This window comes from Sebastes umbrosus, chromosome 8 (assembly GCF_015220745.1).
Source record: "Sebastes umbrosus isolate fSebUmb1 chromosome 8, fSebUmb1.pri, whole genome shotgun sequence".
In the NCBI taxonomy this organism is placed as follows: domain Eukaryota; kingdom Metazoa; phylum Chordata; class Actinopteri; order Perciformes; family Sebastidae; genus Sebastes; species Sebastes umbrosus.
The window spans coordinates 10709038-10732271 of NC_051276.1; the positions used below are offsets into that span (position 1 = coordinate 10709038).

General features: G+C 41.9%; 1 protein-coding gene across 2 annotated transcripts in view; it reads right to left on the minus strand.

Moving 5' to 3' along the window:
• Positions 1–23234, minus strand: part of ghra (growth hormone receptor a) — a 36110-nt gene that overhangs the window by 7371 nt on the left and 5505 nt on the right. For both annotated transcript variants that reach the window (XM_037777417.1, XM_037777418.1), the window contains exons 2-4: positions 14388–14509; positions 1337–1466; positions 349–518 (exon numbers count right to left, since the gene is read on the minus strand). In XM_037777417.1, the coding sequence (XP_037633345.1) occupies positions 349–518; positions 1337–1466; positions 14388–14505 (418 nt within the window). In that variant the 5' untranslated portion in view covers positions 14506–14509. The remainder of the gene's footprint in view (positions 1–348; positions 519–1336; positions 1467–14387; positions 14510–23234) is intronic.

Here is a 23234-nt window from a genome sequence, read left to right on the forward strand (position 1 = left end):
AGACTGTCAGACATCAAAACATGTACTGTGTAAACAATGTGTATCTGACACTCGCTGTGATACTGACAAGCATGTGACATTTGCTGGTTTAGTTGATATGCAGCAGCAAGTACCGTTTCTTAGAAACCATCTGTGCAGGTGATCTATCATGCTTGCAACACCCATTTTCTGTTGTCCACCCACCACTCAATTATTAGTACAGCTATTTCTACATGTGGAGGAAAGATAAATGTGCTTGAACGTGTTTCACACAATAGAGTCTACTGGAAATGCAATGTAGAATTTCACCTAATTCATTGAATATATAGCAAAAATCTGGATATACACAAAAATGTTTTTTTTACTAACCGATATTCTCCACAGTGAAACAGTCGTCCTCATTGTAATAGGTGACGTTGTTTTGGCTGCGGAGCTGCATGCAGTAGGGGATCCAAATGGATGTGTGTTTGCCATCGAAGTAGCACTCCCTATTTGAATGAACATACTCTGGACACTCTTTCCATTCACTGGTGGGCGATCTGAAGTAGGGAAACAATGACGGAAGAAAGAGAAGAGGAAGCAAAGGAAGATATTAACTTGTTTAAATGTGACTCACATATGCGCACACCATAGACTGATGGGCGACGCGTTTCTACTTCCCCCCACTGTAAAAAAAAAAAGTGAAGCCAAAACCGTTCTTTGGCTAAAATATCCCGGATACGGGCGATGCCATCTTGAAATTTTGACGTCATTTGGGGCCTGTGTCTGCACAGTAGTGACAAGGCGGTGGAGCCGCGGTATTGAGGTCCCGCCCACACAACCGTCCGAGCCAATCACGAGCCGAGCACAGCCGCAGCTTGTTAGCTTGAGCCATCTAGCTGCTACGTTAGCACCACGGTAGCCGTTTGGCTAGAAAGACACAACAACTAACCATAATATCTCTATAACTTCACTCAGAGCAGCTGTCAATCATGACGCCACACCCCCTTTATATAGCATCAAATAACAAATTAAAAACAAACTTGAAAAATGAACACTTGAACATACATCAGCGTGACAACAACTGCCTAAAATGACAGAAAAAATTTATTTAGGAAAAAAATATTCGATGTGTACTTTGACGTTTTAGTTTGGCACTTGCCCCAACCGCTAACATGGAGGGAGTGGGATTTATGACCTATACTGCAGCCAGGCACCAGGGGGCGATCGAGATGTTTTGGCTTCACTTTTGGGGAGCTGTCTTGTCGTCTATCTTTAAATACCTAGTCTATGGCACAAATGTGCTCCACATAAAAAAAACAATTACTTGAACTTCTCCTGCTAAAGAAGGTATAGCTACTGTGGCTATCACACTCACTCAATCTTGCGGTAGAAGACTCTGAGTGCTCCGGGGGAGGACAGGTTGTGGAAGTTGCCTGGACTCCACCAACACCGGAATGTCTCCTGGTCCCTCGATATGCACTCTGTAATGTGAGGTTCAAGGGGAGCTGAAAGACAGAGAGAGAAAGACAAAGAAAGGTAAAGGCTCAGAGACAGAACAAACAGAAAAACTCAGATTACATTAAGGCTGATCAATCAATCTTTATTGACGTCTGTCAACCTCATCGGGTTTTAGATTGATGAATGCAACAATGCTGATAAAAACCCAACACCGTTTATTCCCACTCCTACTCAACGGCACTTGTCACATTTTCACAGTAATGCTATAGCTGCAGTTCAATCTAAACCTCAAGGTAAGAATGAGGAAACACAATGCAAAATAATGACACTGCAATATAACAACAACACCTCACGTTTACTACCCACGCTTGAAGGACCGACAGGAAGAAGTCAATAAAATGTTCTAGTTGACTTCGGACATACAGTATATATATATATATACATATGTGCGTAATCCTGTCTTGAGTGTGTGTCTGTGACGATGCGATATTTGAAGTATTTTACCAACATACGTGGGCATACCTTATTCCTTTCTTTTACTTGGATAGACCTTACGGTGCATTAGCATCACATCTTTTCAAGATGCAAAACCATGTGATGTGCAGCGGGGGTAACACTTTCTGCTGATGGGAGATACGGCTAACTTGCAGTCTGCCTCTTATGTTAAAATTAATTTCTGCTCCCTGCAAACTTGTTGAAAGATGGAGTTGGGTTTGCATCAAATTCCAGTCAGTGTGCCTTTATAACCTTTAAATCTATACACACATTTCATTCCATTTCTCCTCTCTGCCCCACCCTGAGGATCCTGACTCAGCCTTTTTCCACCTCTCCCTTGGCACCCTGTCACTCCTCATCACCAATTCCCCGCCCGCCCGCCACCCCCTTCTCTGGTCGCAGGCCAGTTTCTCATCCAGCTGAGAGTCACAGGGTTTGGTGCAACCATAAATAAGCAACCGAAGGTATCATTGATTTCTTCTCTACCCGCTCTCCTCCTCCAGCGCCGGCTGCAGCATAAATCAGACGCCAGACCCAGAACATCAACACGCTTCACAACACAAGGCGAGGAATTAAAGACAGACTGAAGCAAAAATGCAGCAGTGCACTGTCATGGGATAGTTATCTCCACATAGACTCCCTGAATGCTATACGAGTATACGGTCTAGACCTGCTCTATATGAAAAGCGTCTCGAGATAACTTCTGTTATGATTTGACAAATACATTTAATTGAATGCAGCTAAATCTTCAAATAAATATGAAGTACTACACTACCAGCATGTGCACGCATACACATTTGCACACAGACACACAACCGTCCAGCATGCATCCTGAGTTAACATTCGACACCACAACAAAACACCCTAACAAACAAGCCCAACCCGAGGCAGGTCAGACTTCAAATACTCATCATTTATTCACACAGAGTATGAAACCATTACTTTGATTACTTACTTTCTATTTGATGCCAGTGTAACCTCATAACTCATTGCATTCCTACGCCGTTGTGCCTCTAGCTCTCCCCCCCTTTCCCACCTTACCCTCCTTTCATCTTCTGTCGAGGTTCCCAGAGCATTGCTATTTCAACTCGGCCTCCCTCCCTCCCCCCATCCAACAAATTCCAGCTGCCACCATCAAAGAGCTTTCTGCTGACACTGGATGCAAAGGAGAGCTTAGAAGTACAGCAGGACAGATTACATAAAGAGTACAATAACACCTTGGAAATGCACAGGTTCTTAGGTTAACATATATATGTCTCAAGGTCAGGCAACATTTCAGGCAATCAGATATGTTTCATGTAATCAGGGTGGGGAAGACTCAAAAGCACACAGCTAGTATTTTGAAAGTTAACCTTTCCATAAAGAATGGTGTTTTTCTGGCAAATGTCAGAAGGTGCAGCCATTAAAAAGTTGTTTGCATTTCTGAACAAGGCTGTGGATGGTAGTTTAATCTGAAGTGTGTTAGAGGTGAAAGGTCGTGCAGCAACCCCTGAAGAGACTCCAATTCTCACCTTATACTCTCAGTGTCTCTCTTTCTCACTCATTTTCTGACCTGTCATACTTATACTCGTGTACTCTTCTTATATAATCCTATACATTGCTGTAAAAAAAATAAAAAAACACAAAGAAACTGGAATTGTTCAAGTTGTAACTGGCTCACAACCACGGGGCAACGTCCTGACAGCTACATGATTACCTGCCATGCACAGGCTGGTAATTTTATTGCAGGGCCTCACTCCTACTAATGTATAACCAGTTTCAGTGATTCAGCTTAATCCTGCCTGTACCTGCCAGCTGCCACTAAATGATCAGCAGCTGAAAGCCTTCAGCTGGAAGGAGAAACCTATTTTTGTGTGTGTGCGTGCGCGTGTGTGTACGCTCATCCCGGCTGTCCACATGTATCTGTCGGTCCTTGTGGTCTGTGTGTGTGTGTCTGAGACTGATAAACAGCTCTTAGCTTCACGTCCTGTCTTCATGAGTCCATACAGAGGAGCTAGGAAACCACTTATCTACCTCGATGTCAGCTTTAGCCATTAAGGTTTAAAATCCACTGAAAAGCCTAAATAAAGCACTCTTCTCCTGGCCCTCGCACCAGCTGGCAAACAGCACTAAAGAGGCGGCGAGGAAGGTGCGACGAGGCTTTATCAGTTACCGCATTGTGAAACACTCGACTGTCATGAGCAGCGGGAGGGAAATGAGGCTATGACGCTATAAATTACCACCTTTTTTCCAGCTCATTTGCAGATTTAAGCTCGTGTTGAGGTTAATAAGGCTTCAAAAGGCTGCTAAAAGGAGAGCGGAGGCGTGAGATAAGGAGGAGGAGGAGGAGGAAAGGTAGATGGCAACAGTCAGAGAGAATGAATGTGTTGATTATGTTGTAACACCAGCAAAACTGTAAGTCAAGAGATTTTTGGCAGCAAAACAGAAATGTGGTTGAGAATAAATTTGATGTCATTAATTATATACACTGACATGAGATATACTAATATAGTTTTTCATTATAGGGTACTGATGATACGTTGCAGTTTGTCTAAACCGGTTCTGCTCGAGAGATGTCAAAGCCTGGAGGTGGTTTACTGTCCCAGCTCACACTCTGTGTGGTGTCCCTCAGGGCTTAATTTGGGTCCGTTACTGTTCTCTTTATGCTACTAGTACTGACAGGTCCAAAATTAGTTTAAACTGCTACTACAGTATGAAAATTAATCTAATATTTAGCATCCAAGCTGAACCAAGCACATTGACAGACATGCTTCAAGATATCAAGTGTTGGATGAAACCAGTTGTCTACCTTTGGATCTGAGAAGTGAGGCCAATGTGGAAGTGCCTTAAACTTGCATTCTTTCTAACAGCCAGCAGGGGCTGACTCCTCTGGTTGCAAAAAGAAGTCTGATTGTATAGAAGTCTATGAGAAAATGAGCCTACTTCTCATTTGATTTATTACCTCAGTGAACATTGTAAACATGAGTTTATGGTCTCAATCGCTAGTTTCAAGTCTTCTTCAATACAGCATGATGTTCATTTAGTAAATTATGGTCCCATTTAGAGTCAAATAGACCATAAAGCAGGGTATGTTTTAGGGCGTGGCTACCTTGTGATTGACAGGTTGCTATGTCCGTGTTTTTTTTGTCTCACAACTTTAACCCTTTCACAGTGTATTTTCAGTTCAGGAAAAATAATTATAACCTTTTTGGTCACCTAAAAATGTCTTGTTCAATGTTCGGTAGTACTTAGCTCCACCCTCTCGTGTCATTTCTGGTTGCAAAAAATCAACAAGGCGACGGCCAAAAACCAAGATGTGGATTTTTTGTTTGAATTGCATCTGCAATTAGGCACATCCTATCTCCCTGGAGAAATATGACATGGAGAAAGTTCTGGACTTGACTACTGCAACTCATTTGCACTTACGGCATTTTGTAATTTCCCAAACTGGTATTTCCTGTCTACAATTTGTGCAAAATGCTGCTACAGTGCTGTCTCTTACAGGTCTCCTGAAGTGTAAAGCTTAAAACTTTGGCACAAATTTAGTTTATTTTAAAGTAAATAAATTAACTTGATCATCTATTACTACTTTGGGACTGCATGTACAGTTTGTGAGCCGGTTTTATCTGTTTCTTACCATACTGTCAAAAATAGCACAAAAAACAGGCACACAAACACTAGATACATGGACATTGAGTGTCCCTTCATTGTGGTATTAGCACATAATTGATTTGAATTGCCCTATGCTTGAAGAGAACACACATATAGCTGCTGAACAGTAGAACCTGCTGTCCCCGGTCACTTCACTCACAACTCATACTCTGCTCTCGACTGACAGCGTAAACACAATTACTGGACACTCAAAGCTGAATTGCCGCTACAAGTCTCAATTTAACCCTAACAGGAAGCATGATTTTTTTAGGGTAAAGTTATCACATAAAACAGTCAATATTCACTTGCTTTATATCTCCAGAATAGGCAGGCACTGCTTTTGAACAATGAAGTAAACTTATTTGGGACTTCTGACCATTGCAGCACCCGTGCCAAATGATCCACATCGTTTTCTGTCGCACCATCAGTCGGCATTTGTGTGTGTATGTGTGTGTGTGTGTGTGTGTTTCTGTTAACCAGATGGAGAAATTGGCAGCACACACTGACACTGTGCTAAGAGTAAAAGTGCCTGTCAGGCCGCACATGCCGAGTCCTACATTATATCCCTGCATCACAGCCCTTACACGTACACACATGCACTTTTCTGCAATACACACCAGTTGATGTGTTAATTAGTGTGCAGCAGACGGCATTGCTTGTCTTCCATGGGGAACGTGTCTCGGATGATGAGAAAAAGAAAGAATGAGCAGACAAGAAGAAAAGATTGGAAGAGGAGAGTGATCAAATCTGGAATTTCCTCTACTTCTCAAATGCACCCAAACCCCCTCAAAAATATCAAAGGTTGAAAAAAAAGACGTACTTTTGCGAGATCTCGCAAAAGTTTTGCGAAAAATCAGAACAACAATTTAGGTAAATGTACTTCCGGGTCAATTTGGCACCGTGGAAACAACCACAACAATGGAGCGCACACACGTGAGAGACGTTCATTGATTTGATTTTGATATCAACCTCAATTATAAAGACAAGGCAAATGAAACAATAATTAGCAAGCTATAGCGCATCTAGCGGCCCCTCCGGCCTCCTTCCTCACCACTAGGAGACTACTTCACCGGGAGAAGAGATGACAGCTCAGGCGGAGACGGGCCTTCAGTTTGTGGCTGTATAGCCACTCGAAAAGGCAACAATAGTTTGTGCTCCATACCATGTGATCATGGTCCTTAATAAATTAATGTAAATGAATGAAAAAAAGTCTGCTGATCGCGGACCGCCCCAACTTCCTGCCGGATCAGCAACAAAACTTTCTTTTGCTGTCATTACACAGGTAATAACCAGCTGTGACCCCCAATGCTATATGGGTTTGCACTACATGGCTGAAAATGAGTTGTTACAGCTGCTCTCCTCCCAGTGAGGTAGTCTCCTAGGGACCACGGGAGTGAACGGGAGGGAGCACGGGGTGCACTAGTTATCTAATTCTTCTCTCTATTTTTGACAAACCTTCACATGGACCTTCAGATGGACCTTCAGTTAGCGGCTGTAGCAACTCGAATTCAGCCACCCTGCGTAACGGCAGCAACAGAAAGTGTTCTGATCCAGCGGGGGATCAGGGCGGTCCGGGATTAGACACCCGGCGCTGGGGTCTGCACTGGCTGGATTAGAGACAACTGAAGGGCCATCTCCGCAGCTGCCGTCCTGACAAAGTAGTAATTCTTGTATCATTTGTGGTCTGATAGACAGTAAATTCTTCAAATTCAGTGCCCTATATCGCTGTATTTCAAGGCTACTATAGCTGTCATAGGGACCCTAAATGAAAAAGTTTTGCAAGAGATCACAAAACTTTCTCCGGAGAACACAAAAGTATATATCTTTTTCATCCATACATTTTTTTTCTCCCCCATGTCTCCTTACGGGCTCCGTAGACTCCATATTTATACACATGTGTTTCATTTTCTGGAGGAAAAGAAAATTAAAACCTTCAAATCGAGCTTAAGGGTGGAGGTTAAATGTTGAGTCAGGAGGCCATGTGGCATTGGAGAGAGCCAGAAAGTGCAAGAAGTGGGCCAGAAGAGAGGGGAAGAAAGGTGAGAGGCTGCAACAAGATACAAACAGGGGAATGTAAACAGGTGATATAAATAACTGCCAACATGCACACGCAGTTTCACACATAAGTGCACACACACGCACGCACACACACACACACACACACAAATGTGCACACATTGAACTTACACCTTCAAAACAAAAACCGACAAAGAATATCAAAGTGCCATTGTCCGATTCCTTGAATACGTTTCCTCCGAGTTGCACAACAGGGCCTATGGACCAAAGAGTGGCGAGTTCCCGCTCCATCTGATCCACATGATTCCCATCAGTGTTCATCGCTTTGAAGTCTAACAGAAACAACCTGGTGTGTTTGACCATGCAGTGACCCAGTCAGCTTTTTTCTCGTCCCAGCGATTTATTAGCCTGAACTAATGATGTTAATCTCCTCTAATGCCATTACAGCCCACGCTATTGGCTTAGCAATGTTATATTACATCCAAGTGAGAGTAAATATAGATGAGCGGGGGTGTCTGGCTCGTAGCTGGGACACCTGCATGTACTGAGTGCGCACTTATTACTTCTGCCAGCCTGGACACATCAGCATGGTGTCAGTCGTTTTTCACATGGGACAAAGCAACATGTTAAATTCAGCCGGCGACCTCACACTGAGGTGGGAGATCGCTGTTTTGCAGAAATGAGTCAAAATGGCTCTTTAGTGTTATAAGTGAGAGCTGAAAACCTGACAAGCTAGCTGCTGCGCACTTGCTCATCGCAATCACCCATTGAGGGTTTCTTTTAGAGTTGTTCCGGTACCGATACCAGTATTGGAAATGCGTCTGATACTGCCCAAAATTCGGGATCAGGTATCGGCGAGTACGCCAGTCTATGCACCGATCTGATACCATAATTTATTAACCCAGAAAGAAATAGACTTGTTTAACTGGAAATCAATTATTATTATTATATGTATCATGACTGCCACTGGCAACTACTTTTTTAAAGCAGAAACTACTGCAATCAGAACTGATTGCAGGTAGTTTGTCACAGCAGTTTATTAATAATAATAATAATAATAATAATAACTAAAGCTGCAAGCAGCGATGAACGGGCCCCTCGCTCCTTGTGCACGTCGGGGGTACTGGCTGGACTCCGGTTGAAAGCAGCTGTGCTTTTCAGTGACCGTTTGACACTGCTCTCACGAGTTAGATGGTTTTTCTTGTGTTACTCTGGAAATGATGTATTGCAAATTTTGTACCACTTCCTGTGTGGCGCTAGAGAACACGTCATAATTATACGTCATGTTGCTGTACTGTATATCATGTGTTAGACCACACCATGTAAATTTCATGTTAATCGGATGATAGTCGTCACATAAGGCTGATGACTAGTTATTTAGTTACCTTCTAGACACGACTGACACGGAGAGACGACTATTGGTTCTAAACAACAATGGCGGCACCTGAAGAGGTTAGCGTAGACTCTGCAGTAGCATCAGTTCCATCAGAACTGGAGAGTATTTCTTCATTGAAAGAAGAGAAAATAACGGCACTGAAGGCTTTTCTCGATGGAGAGGATGTTTTTTGCTCTTCTCTTGACTGGCTTCGGCAAGAGTTTGATTGACAGATGGTTCACCTGCCAAGTATTTTTTGAAAGTGCCTGCCCTTTTCCAAACAGTTTCCAAAGACGGCTTCTCAGATGGTTCTGTGTAACAAACCATCTGGCCTGGTCAGGTTACCTCAGTCTGCCCAGCTGCTGATAAACCTTTACCTTAAATTCACTTTTGTAAACTACATGCAGAACGTTGCTGTTGGATCTGCTGATCCTTCCATTACAGAGCATTTCCCCCACCACATATTCTCTTTGTGTTTAACTTCAGACAGATACCACATCCCAAACGAGGCCCCGACTTCGCTGCTCAGAGCAAACACACCCACTGCTTGTCTTTGAAGCAGATGTAACTGTAGATTGTGTGTACAAGCCAGGCGGACCAAACCTCTGCATTTTTACCACTGGTTACCACCTCTGTGTCTGAGAACAAAGCCTCGCTCTACAGGATCAACCTGATGGGCCTGAGGAGGAGCAAGTAGTCCTCCTGAGACACAGACACAGACAGACACTCGGTCGGGAGGAAAAAGAAAGTGTGTGCATGAGGACAGATGGAGACAAATGACTACCACTGGCTATAATCACTTTGGTAAGCCTTTAAATACTTAGAGAGCGTCTCCAAACGTCTACTCTTGGCTTGTCGTGCGGCTGGCTCTACAACAGACATAAAAATGCTGCAGAAACAATACAACCCTCAGAATTCCAGGAAGGCTCCCCAAGTGGAACAACGAAATGGCTTTAAACAACCCCAAAATCACAATGTTTAAGGTCACTCACCTACTCAACAAGTTTGAATGATATATGCAACCTAGATATGTCAAACATAGACTGTTTTAAGGGTAAAAAGCAGCTATCAGGATTGGAGTTTACACTGGTGAGGTTGAGAAAGGCGCAGGCTGTGTGTGTTTGCTCATGCTATCAGCGGCTGCTTTGTGTCTACAGATGTTTTAACGGTTGTTGAGGAAGACACGCTGGAGACCGCTTTAATGACTGACGGAGTTGGACCAGTCAAAACCTCACCTGGCTATCAGCGGTCTGTCTGAGAGCTTATCAGAAAGGTAATGTAAGCCCACAGAGATAAAAGACATTTGCAACAGACTGTGAACAAATACAAAGTCAAAAGGCCCGAGGGCAAGGCTGTGGAGCTCAAAACTCTGTGTGATATTACTAATTAATTTGCAGTACAGTGCAGACAGACCCATCTGTTCTACGTTAAGCACCTTTAATCTCTTCCACTCCACCCCTCTTTACCATAGACCCATTTTATCTTTGTCTTTATAGAGGGGAGATAGCAGGTCAACAGTAGATGTCACATAGAAGTGGTGCACATCATTGGAAAGCTGGGAACCTGAAGATTAATTTGAGATGCGGCTCAGCACTGTGCGTCAAGTTATTCTAGTCATAAATCAGAAAAAAATAATAAATTAATTAAAATAAAAGTGCATAAGGCCTAACCGAACTAAATAAGGCCTCGCTTATGTCTCATAAGATGAGATTTTGGGGTTCATACCATTTCTTACACAGATTTGGTGCTAATTGATCAAAATGATCAAAAATCCCTCCAAAATACCACATTAAATCACCAAGACCTTGAGGAACACCACAGAAAAAGCCATGCTGTGATTTGGTATCAAAAACCTTTGACATTTTGAGATTCCTGCAAGAATTGCATTTTTCGGTGATTTGATGGCGAGAACTTCTGGCGAGAAAAGATGGTACAGTCGGCCGAGGGTGCAGGAGTGGAAAAGGTTAATGTAACATGTCATCTCAAGATGCAATGTCAAGGCTGTTCTGCTATATGGCTCAGAGAGTTGGGGAGTTGATCAAAACCGATATGAGGAGAGTGGAAGTATTTCACAATGGATGCCTCAGACGAACATGCCAGATCTTTTGGCCAAACAAAATCTCCAACCACCAACTGTACAAAAAAAACGGTAGCCGGAGCATCATCAGGAAATTACACACAGATGTCTGAGATGGCTAGGCCATGTTCTGAGAATGGAGCAGGACCGGATCCCGAGAGTCGCCTTAAGATGGACACCACCAGGCAAAAGAAAACCCGGGAGGCTCAAATCCACCTGGCGCAGAACTGTGATACAGGAGCTGGACAAGATGAACCTATCATGGGGAGAAGCCCAACATGCTGCCAAGGACCGAATGCAATGGAGAGAGCTCATTGAAGCCTTATGTCCCATAGGGGATGAAGAGGAGTGAGTGATCTCAAGATGTAACCAGGGGTAGCTGTGTTGAAATCAGCCTTTATTATGTTACTATCAAAATAGTTCTATATGACTGTCTGCCTCTATTTTATACACATCATGTAACTAATGCTATAGTTTTCACATGTCGTCACGTCTGTTGGAGTACCTGATCAGGACACTGTTATTCTCACTCACTGCAACAAACTAAACAACACAACCCATTACCTTACCAACACTTTCCACTCCCCAACCACAAGCTGTTTTTCAAAACCAATGCCCAAAAAGTCATAGCAAATAACCAAGAATTTATATATACACACCCAAAAGACAATTACAATCGTACATTTCTAGTCAGACTGCCAACATGGCCTTTAACCCTGATCACTTAATCCAAATAAGTACAATACGTTTACGGCAGATATTACTACTAAGTCATGGTTTAACAGGCTCTCTCACAGAAACCAAGAGGAGTTGATTTACCACCACAATCTGTGAACCAAAAAAAAAATGTTGGCTACGTTACCAGCACTGGCACCAGAATTATTTTGTGCTTGGAAAAGCACTAAAAACAGCAGAGCAGAAAGAACAATATGTCCAGAGAACATGATAATTGAACCAATGCATTGGCCCATTGAGTCATTTCTTTTCCCCAACTGGTGGAGTTTTGTCTTCATTATTCCCCGATCAACGCATTTTACAAAGCTGGGGATTACACAACGGACTACAAAAAATACAAATAGAAATCATCTTTAAACCATAGGTGTGAGGCTGCAACATTCATCAGTCAACACATAGCAATTAATAATGGCAGCATGTTCTACCTCAAAAAACAGACTAAGTAGAAGAAGGGTGTGGACTTGGTCTTCACTTGGCAGGAGAAGACAAGATGAGTTGGCATTCTCCAGTGGATACCGGTGGTAATATTTCCAGCTGGTTTTCACTAAACCCATATTTAAAAAAAAAAAAAAAGAAAAGCTCTTGTGAAGTGCCAAACTATTTGTCTGACATAGAAAGTGGTTCAATGTCCTCCTCAAGATGCCATGAAAATATGGCAGAATCACAAATGAAAAAAAAATACTACTTTGTTACTTCCACACTCCGACTGCTCAATTATCAGCAAAGACCAGAAAACCAGAAAAAAACTACATTAATATGTCAGCTATCAAATAAGTTGTGAATGTTTATGCTGCAAAATAATAAAGGAAATAAATTGTCCAATGCTGTTGACTGGACTATTAATAACTTAAACAACATGCTTTTTAAAGGGATCACCAGTAAACAAAGGCAGTACCAATTGTGAGTACTTGTGCAGGTACCCAGTCAGTCCATCCAAGTGGATATAGGGCCTCTCTCCATCAGAGAGCCCATAATCACACAGCCAAAATTCCCCCGGTGCTTCTCCAGGTAACATGCGTGCTTTCCATTCTGGCAACAGGTGCTGCAGCAGCCAGACAGACAGACATGGTCTGGAGATTTTTCAGGTCTCTGTCTAATGCTGTCTGGCTCGCTTTTTAATGGCAAAGAGCAGATGCATCTAACAATACACTGGAGAGACAGCGACTAGCCAAAATGTATATCCAAGGATGGCTTTTATTTGTGTTGCCAAATGTTTGCAGTACCGGGAGTTGCACGCAAATGTAACGTTCCTTTTGTGTATGTAACTCGAACCGAATGAAGCTTCACAAGACGATCAAAAAAAGAAAAGAATAGAAAGAGATTAGTAAGATTTTAAATCTTACTAATCAACAAATTTAAATATGTTGTTACCAGGACACGTTTAATATTTTGACTTGATATATGACTTAAATGATTATTCGATCACAATAGTCATTGATCTTCTGCCAATCAAATAATAGATTCATTGTTTCAACACTGTTTTATGTTAAAACAACTGAAGACCCATGTATTTAAACTGGCCTTTGAGTTTTGTTGTTTTTAATTTATTTGTATTTGCGTAAAGCACTTTGTGAATTGTTTATAATAAACTTATTATTATTATTATTATTATGTGATATTTTATTCAATCACTGTCCCAAAGGCATGTGGATACAGCAATCCAGCAAACCAAAACAAACAATGTATCAAAAATAAATCCATAGCCTGATTTTCCACCCTTTGGATTTGTAGGTAGCATTTGTTCACATATAACATTTTACAAACTGAGCCAAACCCATGAACAATAAAAGTTTTTATGGAAAAAATGGCTGCTTTCAGAAGTGGATTCTCATAAAATAAAACCCATGAATGGAAACACAACAGAACCAAACAGCCATAAAGCAACATTTTCTTTTTAAAAAAAAAAGTTCAGACAAAGTCCACAGCAGGATCGATCCATTCCTGGGAGTTGTATTTTGGCTGTGAGGATTTCTCTAAATCGTGTGCTGTTCTAACAAAGGTAGACTTTAAATAAACAAGGTTTTTTTTTGGCATGGCTGCACACTTTCACCTAATTCCAGCTGCAGTGGCTTCAACCATTAGAGGAAGATGCCAAATCATCACAAGGCACTCTCAGTCCATTTTGTGATGGGGGGACTCTTGAGCATCAATTGTGGAAATCATGCGGTAAAAGACAGCTATCTTGGCTTTAAGGATTTCAAGTGGTAAATCATATGAAAAATTTAAATTTGGCCTATTTTTCTCAGCCGCAGCATTCTTTCACCTAATTATTTCAGATGGTTCAGTGACAGCTGGATTAGCTGGCTGAACATCCTGCGTCGTCCTGTCCCTGGACTTTGACAGAGAAGCACCGGCCATGTATTTACCCTGGCTCTATTGATCACCGACCTGTTTGACAAGCCAAACCAGGAAAGTGCGGCGTTTGCTCAACGCTGAACCTTTCCACATGTATCTGAGCAAACACAGCATTCTGCAACTGATGTCTGACATAAGATATGATAACAAGTGTCAACATCGGAACCTGAATCACACTTGTTAATGTTTGATCAGCTGCACGTAGAGGGCTTAATAAACCCGAAGAATGAATTTGTCTTTTCTTCTGCTTAATCGCCCCGACACTAAAGCGGTAAAAACACTTACCTGATGACGTCACGTGGTCCCGGCCGATGAGAAATGCAGATCCTGGAGTGGACAGCCAATCCAGGGAGGAAATTAGGAGAAGGAACAGGAGATTGGAGGAGGAGGACAAGACAGCCATGATGCTGGAGAGAGAGAGACAGAGGGGAGAATGAGAGGGGGGACAGAGACACAGTGATTATAATTATCAGTTGGACTCCATGATGACATGCCCATGTGAAAAACCACCCTCCCTCTGACGCTGCTCTCTGCCTCGCTCACTCTTTTTCTCTCTTTCTTGCTCTCTGCCCTGAGAGCATAAATTGCGGGTCGGTGCCACTGCCATTTATTTTCAGCTGGTGTATGTGAAACCCAACACAGGACAGGGCATAATTAATTATCATGCCAGGTTGCTGCTGCAGCATTTGTAAGTTGAATGTACAAAGTTTTTGTGTAACGTGCTGTTTGTTTGTTTGCGTAGTCTCCTTGAAACAGTTTCTTGTTATTTGATATTTCATTTTGATGTGTTTATTGGTTCAGTTTTACAGATAAGTTCAATGCAAACAATATTTTGTGTTTTACAAACAAAAGTGCACAAAAGCACACCTTTTTTTTAATAATTGTCAGAAGATTAAAAACAAACAAACACAATAAGATATAAATAAATAGAATAAATATTACAAATTTTAAAAAGGGGAGTTTTTATTTGATATTTCTTACAAAACATTTCTGTAAGTTATGTCCATTTGCAATGATTTTGTTAATGGCCATGATTTCATACAGACATACGTCTACTGCAGGTTTAAAAAAGACAGCGGGAGGAGTAATTTGAAACATAAGAAAAAAAGTCACTCTTATGTAACCCCTCATGACGCCAACTAAAAGTGAATGAAATATTAGGATGATTAAACCTTTTATCCATGTGCCTGCCAGGCCTAATCTTTTAAAATATTACTCTAGTCCACGTTACACAACACTTTATGTGTTTATGAACAGTGATTAATAACACTTGCGTAAAAGTAGCATTACCACATGTAGTAATATTAAACCTGCGTTGGTTTTTATGGCCACTTGGGGGCAGCAGAGACAATCTGCAAACACAACACTGACACATTATCACCCTTTAAATTGATTTTGGGGAAATTGTAAGCAAACAGTTTTGCTTATCTACACGTCCAGGACAAATGGAGCAACGTTATCATTCATTCGGAGTCCAGAACACCTGAGTCCAATATTCACTGTCTCATTAGCTCTGTTTTCGTCTTCACTGCTTCCTGAGAGGAAATATCTGACTCTTAAGCTGCTAAATGCTCCACCATGTTCTCCTAAAGCCCAGACACACCAAACCGACATCAAAGAACTAACGTTAATAAAGGCCAACTGTTGCGTCGCCTCACGCCGCCTGTGTCTTGGCCAAAAAGTTGCACTCAAACACACCGCAAAGACTACAGCCGACAGCCAAATACCACGTACGTTCTGCGCCTGCGTGAGATGAATTAACTCCACACCAGCAGGTGGCGGTAGTCTGTATTTGTCATTCAAAAAGGGACACCGGAAGACCGAGGTCTTCATTTCAGATGGCCAATGTCGTTGGCTTGCTTTTCTCACTTCCGTTTCTCTTCTCGTGCACTGATTCGCTTAAGTTGAACAGCCAATCAGTGTGATTTCTCTCACCGACGGGCTCTGCCGTCGATTCAACATGCTGAACCTGCCGAAAAAGGCATGGTCAGACTAGAGCCAACGATGCAGGACACACCACAAAAATGATGGGCGTGAGACGCTCACTGGCGGCCCGAAGTTGTCCAGCGGCCGACTGACGGACCGGCAGAGCCTTAACTTTGTTTGTCTGCCAATTGGTGCTGAGCAGGTGGTGTATACTGCTGCTGCGTCCGGAAACAAGGTGGATGAGAGCAGTGAGAGTGAACCAAAACAATACAGTTGCGGGCCGTATAATCAAAACAATGAGAAACACTACGATGCTCCATAGAGCTGAGGGGAACTACTAGAGTCATGGGATAATAATTTCTGTCATCACATTTACACATAGTCATTTGATCCACTGTTAATACGAAAATACGGATATAGAGGCTTTAAGCTTTAAGATCAATTCCACATTAACAAGCCGCGAGACATTTATATATAAATGTGCCATACAAATAAAGTTTGACATTTTGTGTCCGATGATCACATGCTGTGAGAATCTAGAAAGACTTCTTTGTACGACAGCAACATTTGCACTGAGCTGAACTCCCCCTATAAAACTAGGCTTGAATTTCCCAATAAAACCTTTAACACAGAAATGTGGTCACTGCCTCTCTCATCCAGGCCATCTACCTTTTACTAAAATAAGATATTTTTAAAGTATATGGCCTGTTGATATAGAAAAACGGTGACAACTTGTCCTGGTCAATAAGTTGGTGTTGGCGGACAAGTTCTCAAGTAAAGTCCAACCTCTAAATATAGGACAAACCTTCTGTCCGCACCCTTGGCTATTTACAGCTGTGTCTCCACAACTTCGCCCGGCAGCCAGTAAACCCATACGTGGAGGCTGTGTTTCTCCGGGCAACGCTGGCAGTATTTTCCCCAGTTCTGGTGTATTCGGATGACAGAGAATCTCAAAGCCAAATAAATACAGTGAGATATATATACAGCATATCAAATTCTTCTGTATGTTTTTTTTACAGGAAAAACGGTTTGCCATGCCTACAAATAGCAAGACAAAAGATCATTTCACATTTTTATTTTCATATATAGAGTGACGACTTCTGAGCAACAATGTGAACACCTCATTTTCAAGACTGACAAGCTTACGTTGCAAGACCTGGTGGCAAAAAAATAATAATGCATGAGCCAAGTTCACAAGTGCTCGTATAACAGCATATATCAAAACACCGCCACCTTTTTACAGTAAGAACTAGGGGTGTAAGAAAATATCGATACACATGAGTATCACAATATTATGTTGTGCGATACTGTATCGATTCTCCAAAACACTGTATTGATATTTAATTAACCTCTTAAAAATCCTGCTGTCGGCCTGGCCACTATTCAATTTTTCGTAGGTTGTATAGTGAAGTTACTGGCATCACAAGTGTCAGGGTTTATGAAGTGAAGTGAAGGTGGTCAGGTGGGCTGATTGCAGATTATGTCCAGGTGAGAAGAGAGAAAGAGAGCGAGGACAAGAGGGGGGAGGGAAACAAGCAACCAGACAAAAATCGAACACACCAAGCACATGAAAATCATACTAAGAGGCAGAAAAAAACAATAAAAAACACACTCACACCAGGCAGGCAGGTGCCACAGAGGAGGGACCGTGAAAATAAGTGTGTCAGTGTGTATGCATTCCAAGCCTGTTTTCATTCCCGGGGCACCAAATACCATCGCCTTGTAACGCCCCTCGTCGTGTGATACCGATGCACAAAGCACTCTTTAGCGTTTGTATGAGACGCACCGGGCATTCAAGTAAGTACAATGTAAATCCATCTTGTTTGAATTCACAACATTAACCACATGTTTCTGCGACCGTAGTGGAGTGTCATAAGTTTGACATGCTGGACTTCCCAGTGAGTTAGAAAGTGAAGGGGTTTTTGACAAAGCGTCAGTATGTGTGAGAACCCGTATGAATTCCAAGTGTCAGAGGCCATACGAGGCCACATTATACAATGCAAGAATTCATGGCAGTAGGCTCGTCTGGCCTGACTAAAATGCTCCATTTACAATCAATTATTGCTCATTTTATGCATTTGACATTTTGCCCATAGTTTGTCTTCAGATTCAGATTAAAAATGTCTCAAATTTCATCTAAAGCTAAAGAACTCATTATCACGGTGAACTTAACAACCCTCTGGTGAGCTCTTTAAAACCAGCTTTCTTTATGACTTTGAGGGTTTAAGTTCTTTGCTCCTCTTTTCTTTTTGCAGATTGTCTTTTCTTTCAAAGTTTAATCAGTCGAGTAACCAAAGTGCTATAACAGAGAGCCAAACAGTCCCTCCACTCCAACATGTGGCCTCATGTTAATCCTAACATCACTCTCCCCCCACTCTCTCATGTGAAAGCGTCTGTGAAAGCCCTGGCAGGCCTGGCGCTTCATCTCCATCTATTGCTCGTTTCTCCCCCATTCCTCTCCTTCTCTCAGCCAATTACAGGCTCTTAGACTCGCGAGAAGGCCGTCTCAGCCAATCAGAAAAGAGGGAGGCTCAGCCCAGGCCTCCTGGGGTCCTTTGGTAAACATGTAAGGCCTCAGTGGTCAACCTTCCTCCCACTACCTCTTCCCTAAAACGCACGCACACACACACACACACACACACACACACACACATGCATGCAACATGAGCACACCACACATACTAACATGCACACGCACGCACGTAAACACACACACACACACACACGCACATCTTGACTTGCACCCCACTGCCAGCACCATGCCTCTCCCATGCTTCCTCAAATCTCTATTGATCATGTTGAAAAAAGGAGCTGTCAAGAGAGGGAGGAGGAGGTTAGGAGTAGATGGGGTGGTGGTGCGAGGGTGAAGCCAAAGAAAATGAAAGGTTAGGGGGTGAGAGGTCACTTTATCTCTGTGTTAATCCCTTCTATAGCTGCAGAAGAAAAGCACACACAGTGATGTTGCAAGTTTAGTTTGAGGTTCCTCCAAATAAAAAGCAGAAAGACAGCATTCACCGTCTCTCTCTGCACAGCTAGGACACTACTCGTCTTAGAGACGAAATTTAACTTATTAGGGCCCGAGCACGAAAGTGCCAGGGGCCTAACGGTGCAAGAAAACCAATTGCTTTTTGGAAAGATTATTATTATTCTGCTGCGGAGTCGCATTTTTAAGGGGCTTGGGATGCACGAAAACTCACCAAAATTGGCACACGCTTCAGAAGTGGCGAAAACTGCTTAGTTCTGCAGTGATTGGGCACAGGCGTGGCTACTGGGCTCCATAGCACCCCCAAACGCAAGCCAGGTTGGAAAAAAGTTCCTTTAATGTTCATGAAATTTGATGAGATCATTATTCTCATCTATAAGAACATATCAACATTTTTTGAATTTTTTTCAGCTTACAGGAAGTCAGACATTTTGGATTTTGTGTGTTGATTTTAATTTTACAAACCCATGTTTAAGGACTTTAGGATGCACAAAAACTCACAAAACTTTGCACCCATGTTTTTCGTAATTATTTCAAGTCAATGTTGTAATTGGGCTTGGGTGTGGCACATTGGCTCTAAAGCGCCCCTAATTACTTTTAGCCTTTGAACGCATTTTTGACGCCATTGGTATACTCGAAGACTTATAAAAACTTGGTGCATATGTCAAAATCTGTGAACATTGTGAGAATATAAAGCGATTGGGTTTGCGCGTGTTTAGCGGGCATCCAAATTGCGGAGGAATAGTCGATTCCTCAAACGATGATGTCATAGATCATGTGACAATTAGCCATTTTTGGCACTTTACAGGTATGGAACTTTTCAAAACTCCTCCTAGAGGATTCAATAGATCAATCTCAAATTTTGTAGAATTGCAGAATCTCAAGATCGTCATGATGGTAAATTGCAAAGCTTTTTGTGTCATCGTGGGGCGGGGTTGCCGTGGCGAGGCGGGCAATTTCCATGTTTCGCCATGACACAGGAAGCTGTTGTAACTGGACTTTACATTGTCCAATCTGATCCAAATTTCACAAGCTGGATAAGAGTCCAAGCCTGAAGACATCTACATGCCCGTATTGAGTTCTAGTCATAGCGACACCGAATGAGAATGATCTACACATGATGTACAGCAACACAGTGTATAATTAGAGTGTGTGTTCTCTAGCGCCACATAGTGGACACAGGAAATGGTACAAAATTTGCAATAAAGAAAGAAAATGTTTCTCTTTTATGTCTAAAAATAATTAACAGCTTAACTTGCATTTTTTAATTTGTTATCGGTCTGAGAACCACTGTGGGAGGAGATCAACTCTAAATGGCATGGACAAAAATCCAGGACACATTTCTTCAAAGTAAAATTTCAGTGCTGAAGTACAGAAACGTTTGGATACTCTTGTTTTGCAGTACTGTCAGAGCTTAAATACATGATGAATGCATTAGGAGCACAGCTGGGTATCACAGCTTTCCACTATATTTGAAGACGTTGCAGATTTTCATGGTTCCAGAAGTCAAAACCAATTGGCCCTCGGGGACAAATAAAGGTCTTGACCTTGAACTTCAACTTGAACAAAAGAGTTGTCTTACTATTATGAAATAACATACAGTCAGTCCATGCATTTTTTCTGTGTTTTGGATCCCTTAAAATAAATGATGCAGTGCCTGGATACATTTATAAGACACTTATTGTACTAGTCCAGTATTTCAGAAATTGTTATGATCATCTATGATAACATGAATTCAGAAATTTCTCAGTGGCCTTAAAGGTACACATAAGTTTTTTACCACTAGCAATGTTTTTACAAGTGAATCCCCATTTTTTTGTATCGTGCTCAAGCACAGACATTCAAACACGCAGGCGATGCAACACACAGTCCTGCTATCTTCGGGAAGCGTGGCAATCATGGATGTATAAAGAGAACTGGATATAGCTTTGACTTCAAAGTATAAAATGACCCGGTACACTTGGCGATCTTCCGCAGCCATTGGGCCTATAGAGCAAGCACAGTAGCGTTTCCTTTAACTCCGCCTCCCAGCCCTCGGCCCAGCCTCGGTCTGGGTCTCATTCACATGAATGGAGGAAGGGAAATAACTCTGGATTCGGCTATTAGTGCATTTTAGAACTTTTAGGACCTAATGATTTAAATAAGAGCTATTTAATTGTTTGTACTTGGAAGTTGATTCACCTCAGAAAAAAAAATTATCCGCTGATTTACAGACATCTCTTTCCCAACGTAAGTCTATAGGCCCAATGGCATCACGTGACCAACACAGAAGTTGTAATTCCATCGTTTGGCCGCTATATAAGATTTGCTTCAAAGCCTGGTGCACTTCCTGGGGGCTTGGTAGCAATGTGCCAACAATGGCAGTGTAGAAGAAGACTGCTAGCACGTAAACATGGATATACACAATGCACGATTTAAAATATTTTTTTTAAAACGGCTCTGCAAATGTTTTTTGAGAAAGACTAAATACATTCAACATGTGTGTTAGACCTCAAGGATGCATGCATTTTGGTGAGACACAGTGAATGTAAATTCCCCCATGGCTATTGACTTAACATCCTGAAAAACTTGAAAAGTAAAATGGTAATTATCATCTGGAGTGTGTGGATGTGTACCTTTAAGAGGGAAGGAGGCATGAAAACACTGACGTACATTCATTAACATGATTCTACAAATACATACATCCGTGCACAGACATAAATGCACACAGGAAATACGAGGTCGCCCTTAAATGGGGTTATGAGCAAATGCTGCGATGGACCCTCTCTCCACGCTCACAGCCCTCAACGAGTTGTCGACCTCAATCTGTGAGAGACACTCGTGTGAATCAGGTGCACACACACTCTTGTTAAGATGGAAGGGGTGTTTGTCGGTTGCATAGGGTTAGGTTAATGAACATTTTAGCCTTTACTCTCTCTTTCTTTTTTTCGTTCTTTGTCTCTGTCTACATTCCAGTAATATCAGACAGCCATGGTTGCTGACTGAGTGGAGTCAAGTGCTTCAGTCCAGAGGAAATGAAGTGCATAAGGCCGACAGAGAGTGCTGGCAGACGTATCACTGAAGGTAAAAAACAACATGGACAAAGCTCCTCAGAGGGAGTTACACACTCAAAAAAGATTCTAACAAAGACATTGCATTGGCCTCTAGTAACGGCTCCTATATGCACTGTGCGATATTGGGCTGTCCAAGATGAAAGGTCACAATCCCCGAGAGAAGCGTTGTGAAATGTGTGGTCATCAATTCAGAACGATAGTCCCACGTTGCACTGAGAGACACATCAACCAACCGTTGGCTGATTTAAAGCATTGGCAACCAACCTGTGTCAAATATTTAGGATTTAGATTCTCTCAATGTTACTGCTGTTACAAGTAAACAAAAAGCAACCAAAGGGAATACAGCATTAAACGACACTGAATACACTGGCCAATGATTATTTTTTAGTTAAAGGTGCTATTGATAACATGATTAACATTCAACCACTAGATTTCGCATTCTCCCTCCCCCGTTCCATTGCATTTACTTCACAACAAGTCGTTGCCAGGATCTTACCGTCAATTTCAGCCATTTATCTGTTTTTTCCACACGAACTGACAACCCAGAGATACCACATGATACCAACGTTGTTATACTTTTGGCTCACAAGCCTTGTTAGAAGTGGCAAGCAAACCTCATATATCTTCCACAGAGATAAACAAATCATTCATTTTGGACCCGCCAAAAGTTTTAAAATGATTAATTCACAATCATAATAACTTTTTTCAGGTAAAGCTATACTTTTATTTGTAACCTTTCTAAAAGCTCTGTGAATGTATTATTTGTTTTAAATATTTGTCTACATAAAAATTCTATCAATAAGACCTTTAAGTTTTTTTGTTTGGCTGCATTTTAGATGGATGACAAGCTGATGACGTGTCTCCCCTTGCATATATATATGTTTGGGGGTTTTTTTACATCGTAGAACTAGGCTTCATCGAACAGACTGACAAAATTGATTTCATTCTGTGTGACTCATGACTCAAGATTTTATTAGACCCTTCTCGTACAATGCGACATGCAATAAACCTGCAAGGTCACTGGTGTTGCACAGTGTACCTTAAAACAAGGAACCCCTGCAGGCTCACTCATAAGTCATGTCTTGTAAGACTGTAAGCTAAATGTATTAAATGGAAATATAAAACACGGGTGCATTGCAAAGAAAGTGCACACTAAAGACAAGTTAGCAG